The sequence below is a fragment of the Melospiza melodia genome, chromosome 1 (genome assembly GCF_035770615.1).
Source record: "Melospiza melodia melodia isolate bMelMel2 chromosome 1, bMelMel2.pri, whole genome shotgun sequence".
NCBI lineage: Eukaryota > Metazoa > Chordata > Aves > Passeriformes > Passerellidae > Melospiza > Melospiza melodia.
The window spans coordinates 21,296,983-21,313,936 of record NC_086194.1 but is presented as its reverse complement, the minus strand read 5'-3'; the positions used below and the strand labels follow the sequence as shown (position 1 = coordinate 21,313,936).

General features: G+C 39.7%; 1 protein-coding gene across 2 annotated transcripts in view; it reads right to left on the bottom strand.

Annotated features, from left to right (window-relative positions):
• Positions 1-16,954, bottom strand: part of CUBN (cubilin) — a 143,206-nt gene that overhangs the window by 72,173 nt on the left and 54,079 nt on the right. For both annotated transcript variants that reach the window (XM_063150547.1, XM_063150550.1), the window contains exons 28-29: positions 14,276-14,435; positions 6,237-6,418 (exon numbers count right to left, since the gene is read on the bottom strand). In XM_063150547.1, the coding sequence (XP_063006617.1) occupies positions 6,237-6,418; positions 14,276-14,435 (342 nt within the window). The remainder of the gene's footprint in view (positions 1-6,236; positions 6,419-14,275; positions 14,436-16,954) is intronic.

The following is a 16,954-nucleotide window of genomic DNA, read 5'->3' as shown; positions in this document are numbered from 1 at the left end:
AGTAGCTAATAGAGTCTTTTTCTCTGCAGACTTTTTAGTACCTAAACCACCTGCACAAAACAAGTTTAAAATTGTAGATGATTTGAGAATAGCCTTGAAATAAATGGAATTTTCTGTCTGGGGACTTGGCCAGATTCTTCTTCCCTTTCCCTCCAGAATTAGCACCTTGTTTCTCTGGACATATAAACCCAGATTTTTTTTTAAATTTTTTTTTATCCTTGTGCAAAAAAAATGGCTACTTTTTGCAGGAACCTGTGATGATGATTTGCACCACTGATACGTAGAGGCATAGTTAAAGATGATTTTTAAACTGGGGACAGATTTCATAATTCCTTCTGATTAAAAAAAAAAAAAGCATTGCAACTTTATTTACTTCAAGGGCAGCATAAATATCCAAAATAATGGATTTGGGTCAAGTAAGCTACATTTTCATAATGTTCTTTGGAAGCAAGGATATATAGCATACAAATTTGCCACAAAAGATGAGTTTTGGCTTTCAAGAGTAATTGTTTCCTACTCAGCAGAGTGTGCCTCAGGCAGTCATAAACCAAAGAACCATCACTCCCTTAAGCATCATAGCAGTATGATGTACTTCCAATGCATTTTTTCAACCAAGTGCAGTGAATTATGTGGCAATGTGAAGCCTTGTTAACCCTGCTTGTTTTCCAGAAAGGATGCAGGATTTTAGTTTGAACCCATTTGTAATTGGTGGAACAGCTCACCTTCCCTAGTCTTCCCTCTCAAAGCTGAAGAAAACACACATGCTCAGGGCAATTTCCAATTGACATGTGATTTTTTGCCTAGAGCCCTCAATTATTGGATTTTCTTGGCTTCCTGCATGCTAATGGAATGGCACCCGATACTGACAGTCTGCCACCTCCACTGTGTGTGCCTGGCAGGACTGCAGCTGCAAAAGTCAGCTTGGAAGTAACCTTGGATGTGAAAACTATAAAAGACACACCAAATAAAGAATGTGCTGCTGTCTTTCAGCAACCAAACAATTAACAGAAAGATTCTAATTCTATAAGTACGCTTATTATTATGTATAAATCCCAAAATTAAACTAGATAACATCAAGTTCTAACAACGAAAAAACCCCAACAACCACAAACCAACAACAAAAAGAAACAAACAAAAAAACCACCCAAAAGCAGAGAATAGGAATATAGGGCAAGAAATCCCATCAGAATTTTCCAACAGTAGCACCTCAAGTCCACTCCAAAAATTAATAGTTTGGTAAACATCAAAAAAGTTAAAAGAAATAGTCTATGCATCTTTCTCAGAAAGCAACAGTACTGTTAGAAACAGCTTTCTATGTGTCTTTTTTTCCTATGATCACTTCAAGATGCGGGGAAATTCAATATTTTAATAAGCTCTGTCAGACACTTTTAAACCCCAGAAGTAGTTTGGGTTCTGTCCAAGCTAAATATCTGAGCAAGCCTAACAAAGAGCTGAGCTAGTCCCCCCCATTCAGGGCTAAGGGTACTGCATTTGTTACATAATTTGATTAATTGTGTGTTCACTAACTACTCAGAGGGCCTGACACTGCTCTGATGTTAAAGATATAAGAGAAATAATTTGGTTTTAGCTGGAAAAAAAAATAAATCTGTCACTCCAGGTTAATGTGAGACTTCAGGAACTGAGGCTTGCATCCCCGGAAAAAATAAGGAATTAATTTTTCTATAAACATCATAGTCAGTTAGATGTTCAAAAGACAGTATTTTGCTGTGGTGGCTGATAACACAGGCTTAATAGCTTAAACATTTTTATTTTGGCTGAGATAGCACTTTTTTACATTCTGCAGGGAGGCTGCATGACTTGAATGGATAATGGCTCCTCTGTCCAATCGATCATCTCAAGGCATTCAAAAGGAGTCAGTATGGATGAAATCACAGCTCAGACTCAGAATCTGAAATGAGGCTGTCAGGGTCTGGGGAGGAAGCCTGTTTGTCTGCTGGAAGCTCAGTGTCTTCAGAAAAATCTTACTGCTTGGCTGCCTGTGAGGCCCAGTGACTGCTGCATTTGTCAGAAGTCTGTTCAAATATGAATTTTAAAATGTGTTTGTGGTACATTCCCTGAGTCAGAGCCACAGCATGAGATCTAGCAGGAACACATGCTCTTAATCATCTAAACCAGCCCAGGGAAGCTATGTGGCAGAGGAAACAGCAGGAGTTTCTAATACGCATCCATGAAGTCTCATGGACCAGCCTCTCACATCATCCCTGGTGCTCCCTGGGGCTCTCGGCCCCTGGGCAAGGGAACCAACCCAGCTCTGACATGAACCCTGCTGGTTTCTGCAGCATCTCCTCAGAAATTAACTTGGCCCAAGCTGAACATTCAAATTGACCTATTGGGAAAGAATTAAGGATAGGGGAGAAATATTGATGGAAATCTGAAGTTTGTGGGTCTCCTTTACATTGTTAACTGTTCAGCAATAGCTTCTGCACAATTTCAAAATAAAAAGCAGTCAGAGGCATGCTCCTTATAGTTATGAGTGTATTTTCTTTTCTCCTTTAGGCCAGTTCAATTAATCAGATGCTTTCATAAAGGCTGGAATAAAAACAAGTTTGAGTGTTTCCATGACAAAAAACAATATAATATTTTATATTTGGCTACAAAGAGAAAAACCAATAGTTACCACATGAAAAAACGAGGGAAAAGAGAATGGATGGAAAGAATGAATTCAAGGGTGTGGTTCATAAAGAACGATAGGATATCAGAGCTGAAAAAAAAATAAATAAACATCTAGTCTGACCAGAGTATCTGATCCCAAGATAAGGTGGTGTTGGCTCTCATAGCAGAGCTGCAGGACACTGAAATAAAGCCCATGGTTTTAATCTGTTCTTATCATTTGCTTCTGCCCCGTTAGCTCCATTTAATGTTAACAGTCAGCATTCCAGAGTTATGAGCAACAGAAAGCTGTTTTTATGCAGTTGGTCACCCTCATGACACAGATTTTCTGGGAATAACACTGATCCCTGCCCAGATATAACTTCCAGCAAAGAGACAGCCTGGCTTTGACTGAGAAATAAGAATTGTGGCAATACCTGATGCTTTTTTTTCTATTTAAATGAGAAGACCAGATCATCTGACTTGGAAGTGAAATAGATTGACAGTCTTCCTTCCTTTTCTGCTCAGGGCTACATCTTGCTGAGGCAGAATATATTTATAGTTTGTGAAAATCTGGTCCATGCTAAAGGAGATGTCATCATTTATCTGTCATAATTTATTCAAAACAGGCATGGTAATTTTCCTCTATGAATGTAATTTCAATAGAAGCCATTCAAAAACTATTTTAATTATTTAATTTTGTCCAAAATAACGTCTTCTATTTCCATGGAACATTTCTAGAAAATATCTTTAAGAACAATTTAAATTTGCTTTCTGTATGTTTATAAAAGGAATGTCATTTCAAGGGGAAGAAAAAAAGACAGACTGCAACAGTGCCATAAAAGAAACAGAAAGAATGCATCAAACACTTGAGCCATGGAAATAACCTGAGGAATTCACATTAAAATTTTAATGTAACTATTATTGCACAGTTTTGGTGAAACACATGGCAGCCCTGGGATACTGACAGGGAAATGACAGCTTGTTTAAGAGGCATTGTCAAAGGAAAGGGAAGGGAGATGCTGCCTCTTACAAGAGCAAGTATGCTTCAGACAAATGTTCAAGGGTGAAATATTCAAGAAACTATGGTATAAAAGTGAAGTTAGCAACAAAGATGTTGCAATGAGAAATATCTCTTAGAATTTTTCTAAATTCACTGCCAAGTCAAAGGGATGAGGGTGTTCCTAAGAAAAAGCTAAATACATCCAGGAGAGCAAGTTTTGTGATTGCTGGGAAATATTCATAACAGGACATCTTATTTCAGGTACCAGACTGAATGGGACATGGAGGGACAGCAGAGTGCAGACTTACTTTAGTACTGATTTTGACTTCCTATTAAAACTGGTAAGTTGTTTGATTTCAAAGAAAGCAGGAAGCAGTAGAACTTACCACTCAGAGATAAGGAAAATGTGAAATTAGGAGAATAACCATGAGGAAAAATAAGACTTCAAACTCCAAAGATACTTAGGATACTTTTGGGAAGATAATGTGAGAGTGAAAGACCTTTGGAACCTTAGTGATCACTGAAACACACAGTATCAAAAGCACACCAGTGACCTTCTTTTTAACACTGCAGACTTAAATGTGTGTGTGGTTTTCAGCTTGGATTTACATAGAAACTACAAGAAAGAAGGTGGCAAGATAAAGCAGCTTCTGAAAATGGCTAATCATGCTCTTTTTTTTTTCCCCACTAAATCTGAGTCATCATTTGTCCTGCTCAGACTATGTCAATCACGGTATGAATGAATTTTATAACAAAAGCAAGAAAATATGTATGTGGCAAGGTACATGAAGCTCCACTGGGTGTCTGCAGCTTGGCAGGGGAAGCTCTATGCTGCCACACAAGATCTTTGATCATGGACTAAGACACTAACCAATTTTCCCCTGTAAATTGATTTATGTTAGATTATTTGCCTGCAGATCAGAGCCAGGTGTTGGGAACTGGATGAACCAAGATCAGGAGACAAGTAACTCGAAGGATGCCAATTCTGAGGGCAGGAGGCAGGGGAGTTCAAGCAGCAAGGTGAGCATATGTGCAGATGAATCAGTATGGTTGGAATGAAGCAAAACATAGCAACTAAGCTGCAAATGGCAAAAAAAGTAAACCCAAAACCTAAGGTGAACACCTTGCTCAGGAACACAGAGCAGCAAACTGCAGGGGGCTGTTAAATGGTGTCTTTAAGCAGTTGGTGTCTGGCAAGTCACTCAATTGGTTTTAGCCCAGCTACCTTCCCAGTCAAAAAGTTCCCAAACAAATGGTTGCCAGCCATCTGTACTCTTGCTGGATCATGATGGCTCCTGAGCAACCATCTGCAGATGTAGGTATTGTCCTTGGAATTGAAGAACCATACAAGAAATGGTCATCCTCAGCAAATTTAGATTTGGAGGCTGTTTAATGGATTCCTCTGGGCAACAGAGGCATAGTGGAACTGTATAGGCAGATAACTTTCACCTTCAGTCTGGTAATTCTGGGCACAAAGAACAATGAGGATGCAATACAACAGACTTCATCAATATATACCAGCCAGTACAGGTCACCTACTCAGAGTCTCTGGTGTCAGCAATGTGACATACAGGTGTACTTGCCAATGCTACTGATGGAGAATTCACGGAACAGCTTCCTTACCCCCAGATCCTGCAGAAATCAGAATGTGGGAATGGGAAGCAGAGCACAAGTGTGGGTGCTGGACAGACAGTTGTCTAACTGTATGCTGTATCACATCACCCAGAAGAGGAGAAGAAAGGCTGCAGCAGAGTGGTACAAGTTCTGTAAATCAGTCTTTTGCACTCATTACAAAAACATTGAAAAGTCACCCATGTATTAACATTGACAAAAAGTCACAAAAAGTGTACCTCCATTGGTGATCTCAAATGTCTCTAGTGAGAGCAGTTTAGAAAGTCTATAACTCGAAAGTTCTTCCTGAAATTATTTCCTGTCCATTCTTCTTGTACTGGAAGTCTATTCAACTCTGTTAGCTGAGATTGGTCACCTGGTTGCTTACCAACATGAGCGAAAAGACGTCATCTATAACAGGGCCATCCAGTCTTATGGATCTCTTCAAGGAGGTCAGAACATCCTCAGAGAGGCTCCTTTTCTCCTTTTTCCACCACCCTAAGATGACTAGGATATTGCCTCTTCTTTAATTTTGTTGTTGTTGTTGTTGTTGAGTGCAAAGATTCTTCACAATTTTCATCACTCAGGGTTATAAATCTCCCCATATCCTTGGAAGGCCCTACACAAGATCTCACCTGAGTTATCCCCTGCAGTGATCCATCATCTTGCTTTGCATCAGGAAATTATCTTCATGGTACAGCACCCTACACTTGGTTCTTTATAAAAGGTGGAGTTTTTAAGACTAAGTTTTTCAAAGGAGCTTTGTCTTTTGTTAGAAGGCATACAGTGCATAACATCATAATTAATTTAAAAAGTCACCAAAGATTTAAAAGTGAAAAATAATAAGAACATTATGGCTTCTGTGACAATACCTGTTGAACATAACTGTAGCCTCAGCAGAAACAGGAAATTGTGGTAGAATTGTTTGTTCTGCATCTGCAGTTCTTGGGATTATCTGTTCCACACAGAAATGAATACAACTTGTGCATTTTAGAGGAGTAAATGCTCTTACCTCCAAAACATCATAGCTGCAGTTTGGGTGGTACTCAATGTCGAATTCCTGGATGGTGAGTTGAATGCTGCTGCCAGGGGCTGTGTGGATGTACCAGATGCATTCCCTGTTGCTTGGGTATCTGTTGGGGTAGCCAGGGCTGTGAAATGAACCAGAAGGGCCAGAGAGCTCTTCTCCACAACCTGACAACAAAGGAAAGCAGCCTGGTGAGGAGGTCTGGCAAAACTGCCTGACAGCTCTGATAAGCACAGGCAGCAGCCCCTATTTCATTGACAAATGTGTACTCTGGGCTGCAAGGTCTGCTCTGCCACAGGGAACCCAGGAAGAGAATGGCAGGCTGGAGCAGTTTGCACTGCCTGTGCAGGAAGTACTTCACCTCCTGTTTTGGTGGGTTTTGTACCAAACCTCAGCATCTGCTCTGACTGCTGAGACACAGAAAAAAAGTGGATTTTTTTTTTATTGGCTTCTAACTTTATCAGTTCAAGAAAGTTGAATCAGATCCATTCTCAGCTTTTACTGACTTCAAATAATCAAGCCAAGTTATCATAGGGAGGTCTTTCTATTGTAAAAATGCCATTTCCCACTGCTTTAGAAATCATAAAATTAAAGACGACGCAATTTGCCTCAGCCTGCTGAGCATGATTACAAGCTGCCAGATCACAGTGGATAAACCAACTTTCTGACACTTGGTGTGTTTAATGTTCTTTTCCTTATTCAATTGTAACAGTGCAATTGTAAAACAAGCTGTGTTTGAAAGGTTATATTTTGTTTTTTTTCAGATAAGAAAGCATTGTCCTAACACCACTCCCCAGACCCTGGGGTGACTAAGTTCTTACATACTGTGAGCTAGACTGAAAAAAGAAACCAGCAGCAAAACAATGGATGAAATGCAGGCCCTGGTTTAACAGGACAAAGCAGCTGAACATCTGAGCCTAGTTTTATCATTGCTTTGTGGAGATGTGCTAAGTGTAGCACGAGCCTCTCTTTAATGAATTCCTGGGAAGATGCTTTTCCTGCCTCAAGACCCCAAGTTCAGGCATAAATAGGGCAGGAAGGCACAGCAGCCCTGCCAGTATCAGGGCAAATTCAGATCAGCTACATTCACAGTGAAACCTTACCTTTAGAAAAGCCAGTAGGGTGGCTATGTACCTGTCACACACAGAAAAAAAGGATTCTGTGTTTGATCTGATTTTATGTGTGCCATTCTGCCTTCCAGCAGCAATTTTCTTTTGCTCTTTACATTACAAGCCCCCCAAGTGTTTAATTTAGGCACTGATATTTTGCTTACACAGAATTTATAGGTTCACTTGAGCTTTGTAATACCCACGCTCTATCAATTTCTTTGGCTTCATCTCCAGAGGAAAGATTCTGTCACATTGAAAAGCCCCAAAATACTTAAGAAAACCATCTCACAAACCATGAGCTCTATATTCCCTGAGGCAAATACTGTGGTATGTCAGAACTGATAAATAGCATCTCTATCAGAGCCTTTATTTATAGGAGATATTTCATAACATAAACCAAATAAAATACTCCTTTGATCTGCTCAACATATGCACACAGATGTGTAAAACCTCTAGTCTCTATTAAATCTCAGAATAATTTGCAATTTGAATAAGGTGTCTTTGGCCATTGCTCTACTTTACACCATATTTCAGGAAGCTGTAGATCAAGATCTTCAATTAAGTGCAAATATTTTCCTTAATGTCTTTCATGCCAAACTTGTGGCTTCTAAGCCTCAGAAGCATTTATCATCATTTCTACCACTGAGTTTTTCAGCTTCACACAGAAAACCTGACTTTGACTTCATAGTTGGCTATAGGACTTCTAGGACTGCAAAGCACAAATCTGTGAGGGGAAAGAGCAGCAGGTCTGGAAGGGAGCAAAGCTATAAGAATCTATTTTAAGCTAAAAAAGGAGACATCTAAATACAGATGTGAGGCCATGCCAGCTATGTGACACTGATCTCTCTCAGTCCATCACACAGTATCCCCCAGCAAAGCACCTTTAAAACAAAAGAATTCCCACTAATCCAGATGAACATTTACACAGCTGAAGCTGCCTCACAGGTGAGCTGGCACAGGCCAAGTCCTCTCCTCCCTTTTCCACCTTGCTGCACATGGAGCAGCCAGAGATGTCCTGCAGTCACAAAGCTCCATCCTCAAGCTACTGGGCATCTCAGTTTAGGAACTGAAGAAGTTTTTAAGTGTATTTTACACCAATCCTGCCTTTGATCTCTATGGAGAAAAAGGCAGTACACTTCCTCCCCTGAGGCTGTCAGCACAGGTAGATGTTAAATCCCCTGAGACTTTGATATCCATGCATGTTTCATTCAGTGAGATGGAGAGGAAGAAGGCTTCAGTGTAAACCACCATACCTTTTTCCTCCCAGTGCCTTTAGAAGATTTCCCTCTAAAGAAACCAGGTTGCTGAGGTTTTACAACTGGAGAAAAAAAGGTGTCATCCTTGGGGAAGCCTCTCAGTGGAATTTGCAGCCTTTCTTTCCGCCGAGCAGCTGGAATTACACAGCCACTAAGGGCAGAGCTCAGCTCAGGAGGAAAAAGCTGCTTTCCAGCTTGGGAAACAGAAAGATTTCTCAACAACCAGACTTAATGTCTCGGCTCCTGAGGGGGTGGGAACAGGGATCAGGGGAGTTTCAGCAGGCAAAACAAAGCCAATTGCTATTTATCTCAGCTCAAAGAAAGCTGGGAACATTTTAAAACCTAACAGGCAGCTATGACTCAGCTTCTCCTACTAAGGGTTTCCTGATAGCCACAAAAGACGTTTTTATTTAAACCTGAAATGGCTCAGAGGAGAGGAAAGCCTGTGTGCTCTTCTTTGAGACACAGACCTTTCTTCCATGCAACCCTTGCAGGTAGCATTCAGATTACTCACACTCCCTCTCCAGAGAGGTTTATGTTTCCTCTGAGCTCAATCAACATTCTCTGGAAGCACACGAGTAAGAAGGTCAAACTGCTTTTAATGTCTCATTTCTTTTCTTCTAATTAAAACTGTTCCCAGAAAAGGCTTCTTCTTTTTTTTTTCTTTTTTTTTTTTTTTTTTAAATGTAATTGAGTGATTCCTTTTAAGTGCTTCAGCAAAATGAAGGTAAAGTTTAGGTCTCTGAGATTAATTTCTTATAAGTTTTTTGCAAAAAGATCTATATTACTTGAGTTTATGCCTAAGCATTCACTGACTAATAGCAGAAAAAAGAGCTCACTGACCTTTGCAAATATGAATTCACACCTGAATTTTTTTGACTGACCAGCATATGCCACATCAGAGCAGAAGCACCATCTCTGAACTCTCTGGCCAGCTGCCAGGAAGTCTGTGCATGATGTTTCTGTTCTTTATAAGGATGAGGTAAGAGTCAATTCTGTTGCACTTTGCTGAAAATATAGATGCTAGTTGATTTTTAAAAATATTTACATAAATATTTAAGAGATTAAAACATATGTTCCCAATTTAAACTCACTTGCTCACTTGCAGGATTGCTCTACAGTGCCAAAATGAGAAAACTCAAATAATGAACTTTTTGAAATGCTTATGAAACTTTGACTACAAAGTTACATGAATACAAACCTTCTCCCAATGTTTGTGTTTGTCTGCAAACATCAAATACAAGTTTGATTCTATTGAAAAAAAAATGAATTTTTGCTGTTTATAGCAACAAAGTAAAAAACGTTGACCTTTAGGAATAAAAAAAAAATAGCAGCATTACTTCATCCTTCACTGAAATAATAGTGATTAATACCAAGTCATTCTGCTCCTAGTGAAACATCTTTAAAAGTTTTTCTCAGCACAGAAATACATAGTCTTGCTGTGAAATGCAGACAGCTGCACTGTGGAAAAGTTGCTTGCAGCTGAACTGCAAGCATACACCATATGACCAGTTTGTGCCAGCCTCCTTGCAGTAATTTTGGACATTTCAGCCCTGCAGTTAAACAGAGAAAAAAAATAAGAAAGGGGAGGTACTCTTTTAGTAGTGTAAAGGTCCTGGAACTCCCCTGAAAATACTGAAAACTACTACCTACTCTGGTGTTAGTTGCTAGGACATCAGACAACAAACAGAAAACTTAGGAAACATATATTTGGTGGTTTTGCTTTCCTCTGACTAAAATTTACGTATTCATTGAAGATTGTGCAAGCAATGATTTACAGATCTTTCCATATTACTGCCTGTCTGGTTAGCAGATGGTGTTCATTAACCAAAGAAGAATCCCTATTCTCAAAAATAATTATAGCTGAACAGAAATGTTGTAATCTGTGGAAAACTCTATTATTTGCTAGGTTTTCAGATTTATTCAGGGGTATGTTTTTAGCCACATGTTAGAAAAACCCCATCCATAAAGGTTAAAGAGAACTGGCACTGTTTCTGCAAAACCAAAGTTAGGGAAATGAAAGGAACAGAGTTTTCCAGTTGTGGTGCTCAAGGTGAATCATTTCAGTAAATGTAAGCTGACTCTAACTGCAAGGAGCATGTACTATAAACATGTGCCTGTACTACAGTAATACTGTGTGAAGTATAATTTGGATTTGATTCTGAAAATTTTTGCTCTCTTGGGTAGGTCTGGTTACAGAATATTATCCAATGGATGAAGTAGAATAATTTACATGATAAGGGTTTATGCAAGACAGTAAAAATTCAAGTGAGATATGTGTTGGGGTTTTCCCTGCTTTCTGATTTGTTAATATCAGACCTTGCTCATCCTTGGACTTAATGTGGCAGAAAGGCTCTGAAAAGGAATAGTCATTTTTGGAAACTGAAAAAATGGAAATTTGTCAAAGTTTGCGGAAGAAATAAACAACAGAGCTATGATTCAGGCTTAGAAAATCTGGACCTCAGCTCCCTTGCTGACCTGCAGGGTGATATTCTGTTCAGCAATCCTAATGGATGCCTGAAAAATGTCTCCAGTGAATGACTTCTGCATCTTCATCTAACCTCTGTTTCTGAAGTGCTTCTCTGAAGAGCCAACAAACTTTAACATTTGACCTGACACATATACTGACAGCAGGAAACAGAAAGCAGAATCATTGGTGCAAGTTTGGACTGAGAAGAGACAATGAAATTTAAAAGGTCTATTGACCATGAAGCAGCCAAATGAGTGAGCTTGCAATGCAATGCAGATGTAAATATAAAGCAGTGAGGCCCTCATGCACATTGCTTAATAAGGTAAGTGATGTGTGCAGGAAATATGTGTCTCCTCAGATATGACAGTTGGCACTGGTGTAATTTTGCACTCAGAGACCTTTGCCCTCTTGGCCTCCTGACTTTTTTTTAGGGAAAGCAATTTGATTGGCATACCATCTTTGCAATATCCAGACTGTTATCACAACTTTGTTCTTTCTCAAAGGGCCAATATATGTCCCATATATATTTGCCTATATTAAACTTCCTAAGACAGAGTGAAAGGAAAATAAGCACCTTGCAGATTCAAGCTTTCCACTGGCAAATAATCCTTTTGAGCCTTGACTGCAGAAGAAAACATTAGTGATTTAGCCAAATAATTTTAAAATCCATCCTCATCTATGAAACTCCCTTAGAAGAACAATGTTATTTCAGAACCAAATTAATTTTTAAATTTACTTCTCTGCACTAGAACTTTCTATTTCTATTATTTCTATTTCTATTCTTTCTATTTCAATTTCTTTTTTTCAGGCTAAAATTACATAGGATACTTTTAGGCATAAATAACAGCATTCTCTTAAGATCAGTTACTAATTTTGTCTTTGTGAAAGCCTTTAGGTTTTTAAAGAAAGCACTTTTTAAAGCAGGTTTCCTCAGCAGCGGTAAAGATCAGATGCAAATGTTTTAAATCAAAACAGTTTTGCTTCATCTATGGCAGGAGGGGTTATTCAGATCAGCTATCAATGAGGTAAGCTTTTCTCTTTTTTTGACCACCTCACAACTGTGAAAAAGCTTCTGGGAAGAGTCTCTGAAGCAAACTATATGAGAGGCATGGAAAACATAAGTGCTGCTCTCTTTACCATCAAAACATGGGAATGTCCTTGATATATATCCCACAGAGGCTTCACAACTGCCAGTTAAGGAGCACAGGGACAGCCTGAGAAATAGTTCACAGCAGCTTGAACTCCAGAGCACACATTTGTCACTTGAGCAGAAATAAAAGCCCTTCTCTCAGCAATATATGTAGCTCTGTTATTTTCTTGTCAGGTGAGATGTTACCAGATCTGGATGTAGATTGCCCTAGGAATTTGCCCTCAGGAAAGAAGGGATCCAAATGCTTCACTCTGAAATACCCAACTCAAAGGCTACATCTCCTGATCAGTTCTCCTAAACAAGGAGACTTTTTCCATTGAATTTTTCCTTATGAACTTGAAAGATTTTCAGAAGGGAGAGGTAAATATAGTCCCCCAGCCACAAGGACATATCTAATTTATTTATTCTAGGGCAACCAGGCAATGTAGTCAACAAGAGTAAGAGGAATAGCTGTATTTGTGCATGACACCAACAGAGAAAAGGAAAGGAAATTTTTGGAATGAACAAAAAGATGACACCTGTGGTCTGCTCTGGAGGAACTTGCACTCACACAAGCTGTCAGAAGTCACAGCTGTGACGTTCTGAGCCAGCAATGACATTCCCTAAGAGCCAGGCCTATCTGACCCCACAGGTCCTGGTCTGGGCTTGGACACAGCCCCACATTAGCAGCCTGGGCCCTGTGCAGCATCAGGGTGGAGCTCAGTGTATGGGAATGAACAGAAGGGCAGAGCAGCCTGACAGAGAAATGAATGTCCGTGCAGCAAAGGACGGCAGAGGGCTGGGAAAGGAGAGAAAGCACAAGAGTGTTTACCATGCAGGCAGATTCTGGGAAGCTTTGTGAGCTTTAGAAAAGCAAGTTAACCCAGCACCATGGCTACTGTATGGAACTGATGTCATCTGGCTGTGCATAAAAGCCTCTGCTTTTTCTTCTTTTATGCAGCTCCAGGATGACATCACCCGAAGCACAAGAAGGTACCTTTGTGCTGGGGCCCTTCCCCTGCTGGCTCCTGCTACACATCCCACCCCCAGCCTGTGTCCCTCCCCTACCCAGAAACGCTCCCTCATTGCCCTGCTGAATGCAAGGCACCTCTGGGCAGCTGGCAGAGCCCTTTGGGAGCCTGCAAGCTCCAGCAGTCTGTGCTAGAGCAAGGAGCTTCCATCCCAACCGCGTTCAGCAGCCTCAGCAACCTGCAGTGGGGCCTCTGCTGCCCTCTTCATCTGCTTCAATTGCAGTCAAACCTGAATGCTGCTGACTGATGAGACAGACAGGGCAACTGGGGCAACTCAATTATTTTCAAGGCTGGAACCCCTTTGGTGGGATGTACAATGGCACACGATTTAACCTTGTTACAGCACACAACCGCTGTTAAATAAGCAGAGTGAAAAATACTACATTTGTAACCTCACTTACAAAGAAACTGCAAACACAGTTTGCTGTTTTACAATCATTAACAGATTTGTTTATAGTTGGCTTGCATGCTTGCCTGTTTAATAAGACCTGTGACAGTTTTCATGACATGCAAGAACAAAAGAACAGACACTCAATGCACATCCTGGCCAATGCTATTTCATGCAGAGAAATGGGGTAGGGGCAGCTGGAAGTGGACACTACCACAGGAAACAAGTACCACTGAATTAAACTAGAGAGAAACCTGCACAGAAAACAGAACTCTATAGAAATGGGTGAGACTGAGGGCTGAATGTTCCCATTAAAAGCTCAAGTCACTCACAGTTACCCATGACAGCATCTATCTCCTGTTCATTAGAGCAATTCTGGACACACTCCTCATCCCTGTGCCTACTCCTGGAAATAGAAGCACATTTCCCTAATAGGTCTCAGTCTCCAATCAGCTGATCTGTCATGGTATACATGTGCAGAAACATCCACTGGGAAAGTATGTGTACAATTATGAGGACATGCAATGGATTTAGAGCTGCAATGGGTTATTTCTATTTAGATGGCATAGAGTGGCATAAGCTGGAACTCCTTTACACATCCAGGGAAGGAAACCTTCCCAGAGGAAAGGGGGCTCACTTACCATCAACATGCCATAGCATCTGGAACCCACTCCTAGCATTCAGTCCATCAGAGTAAAACTCCACATGAAGGCTGCTCCCTGTAGTGCTCCCTGCCAATGGAAGAGACTGTCCACAGAAAGTGCCAATCAGGTTGGATTGTGCATCAGGCCCATCATAGAGCTGAAAGGAAATTTAAAAAAAAATGCCAGTGAGTAAAAAGAAGCTCTGCAACTTAGCAGCTTCCCAATGTTTGGTACAGGATTTAAAAAAAAACCCAAACAAACAAACCCAAAATAGTGACACTTCTCCCACTGGCCACCCTTGCACAGCAACATGAGCCTGGGGAGTGTGGAAAGATTTGAGTAAAATGATGAGTAAATACAACGCCAATATGTCTTTAAACCTGGCTGCACACTGTGTACAGTAGGGTTTGCTGTTTCTGTTTTGGTGTGTATTGGGGGTTGCTGGGGAAAAAGATAAAGGGCAAGTGGCAATGAACTGAAATAGAAAGAAAAAGAGGGTGTCATGGGTCTGATTTGCCCATGCACCCAACAGGCTGAGTGCCTCCAAACCCCTTGGTGACAACTCTGTTTACATGTCCATCTGTTTAAGGCTGCAGCCAGGTGACATGAGGACTTCCTGGGCTTCTGATGGAGAAAACCAAGCAGTCAACATCACAATGGCCTCCTAGAATAGTGAGGACAAACTGAAAACCAGAAGTAAAGTAAATCTTCAAAAACACAAGGAGATTTCATATGAGTTTATTTATGGTTTCATAATCTCATGCTGAAGTCTCGATTTGGAGGAAAACTGTACTGAGCCATGCTACTGAAATTTGATTTCCTTGTCATACCCTATGTGCTGGTATTTTGACAATCAGTGATCAGACAGATGAAGCCAGCCCAAAAACCTTTATGTTTTCCAATTACAGATGAGGAATCTTCCATCCCACTCTTAAAACATTGCCACTCTTAAAAAAAATCCAAAATCAACCAAACAATCAAAACAACAAAATGCTAGGGAAATATTTCTGTATTTAAATACTTAAATGATGTCTGAAGGCAGTCATATAGTCACAATTAAATGAAAACACTTAATACATAATTTGATGGTGTGATAGCAGATGCTTAGAGCTTTTTAACTTCTTTACATTTATTGTCTCCAGACAGGTTTAAATGGTATTTCAAATTCTAGTTTTGGAAGTTTTTTCAAATCCAGCAAATCACACTGAACATACCTCTGTGTTCTCTCCAAATACCCCATACCTCACTGTCATTTTTCAGGCATGAGGAATGTAATTTTTGCAAAGCTAGTAAAAATGAAACATTTTAGCTAGATTGCCTTTGATTTACAATATCAGATTGCTGGTTATTTTCAAGTTAGGACTTGCTTTATTATTTCTACCTTGGTTACTATGATTCTTAAAGTTTAGGAAAACAGCAACCCTTGTCCTTTATTATCACTTTGTGACAGTTCATCTGATCTTCTGTCCTACAAAGCATATCTTCCTACACAACCCAGCAAATTACTGGCACAGAAACCATGTCTGACCATTCTCATTGTGCATTTTTGGCATGCTTCCTTACAGAATTTCAACAAAAACTTTTCTCTCTTTTGAAGCCATTACCGTAAAGTTGTCTCTGTGCAAAGAATAAAATCTATGATCTCCAGAAAAACAGCAAAGGTTTATTTATCTTTTCTCCCCATTCAAATATCTTTTCCGAATATCTTTGATTCCACTAAGAATTCTGTTATGTTCAGTACTGTATAAGTCATACTATGGAAATACATTTCAGCAAATATTGATTGACCATGCTAGCTGCTAATTTTCACGCATATTTTCTGGCAGACTCTCATATGAGAATAAGTCATTAACCCCCAGCCTTTCTGCTCCCCCATCCTTTCTGCTGAAGATGCTGATCATGCAGAATCTTCAGAAATCTTGTTACTCATTTAAAACAGAGTTGGGACCAAGAAATCAACTTGAATGGTATCAAATTCTCTAGCAGACAGTCCAGTTTAAAGGTTGGGGGGGTTTTTAATTTAAAAAAAAAGATTTAGTTCTGCCAGAAGTTAGGGTCAAATTGCAGGAATAATTCTATGATAATATTCTGTGGCCTTTTTAATGACTGGTGACCATCAGTCTAACACAATGAAAAGCCCAAAGCAAGCTAAGTGTATTGCAAATTGAGAACTATCACTCTATTTGGTTTCTCTTAGTGAAATCAGAAAAGACTGAAAGTTTCTAATTACAGACACATTGCTGGCAGTGATCAGATGTGTTTGAAAATAAATATGAAATTTTATTTATTATCTAAAGATTAGATGGCAATATGTTGAACATCAATCTGTATTCTTTCCCCATATAAAATTTGAAGGACCACCTGATAGACAGAGGAGCTGTCCCATGCCCAGCATTACAGTTAAAACCTTCCTCCAAGCCAGGGTGAGAGCTTTACACATTCTTTGAAGGCATAAGTTCAGAAAATGAAATCAAGTCAGATCCAATTAGATTTTTTAATAGTACTTCCTTTGATCAATTTGTGGTGTATACTACTCATATTTCTGTGGCTTCAAGCCAAGGAAATCTTACACCAGAAAAATATGAATGGTGAAGAATGAATCAATGTGGAGATCACTCTGAAGAGTAGCTAAAACTATGTCAAGATACATATTTACAGTGTTCTGTTAGTGATTAT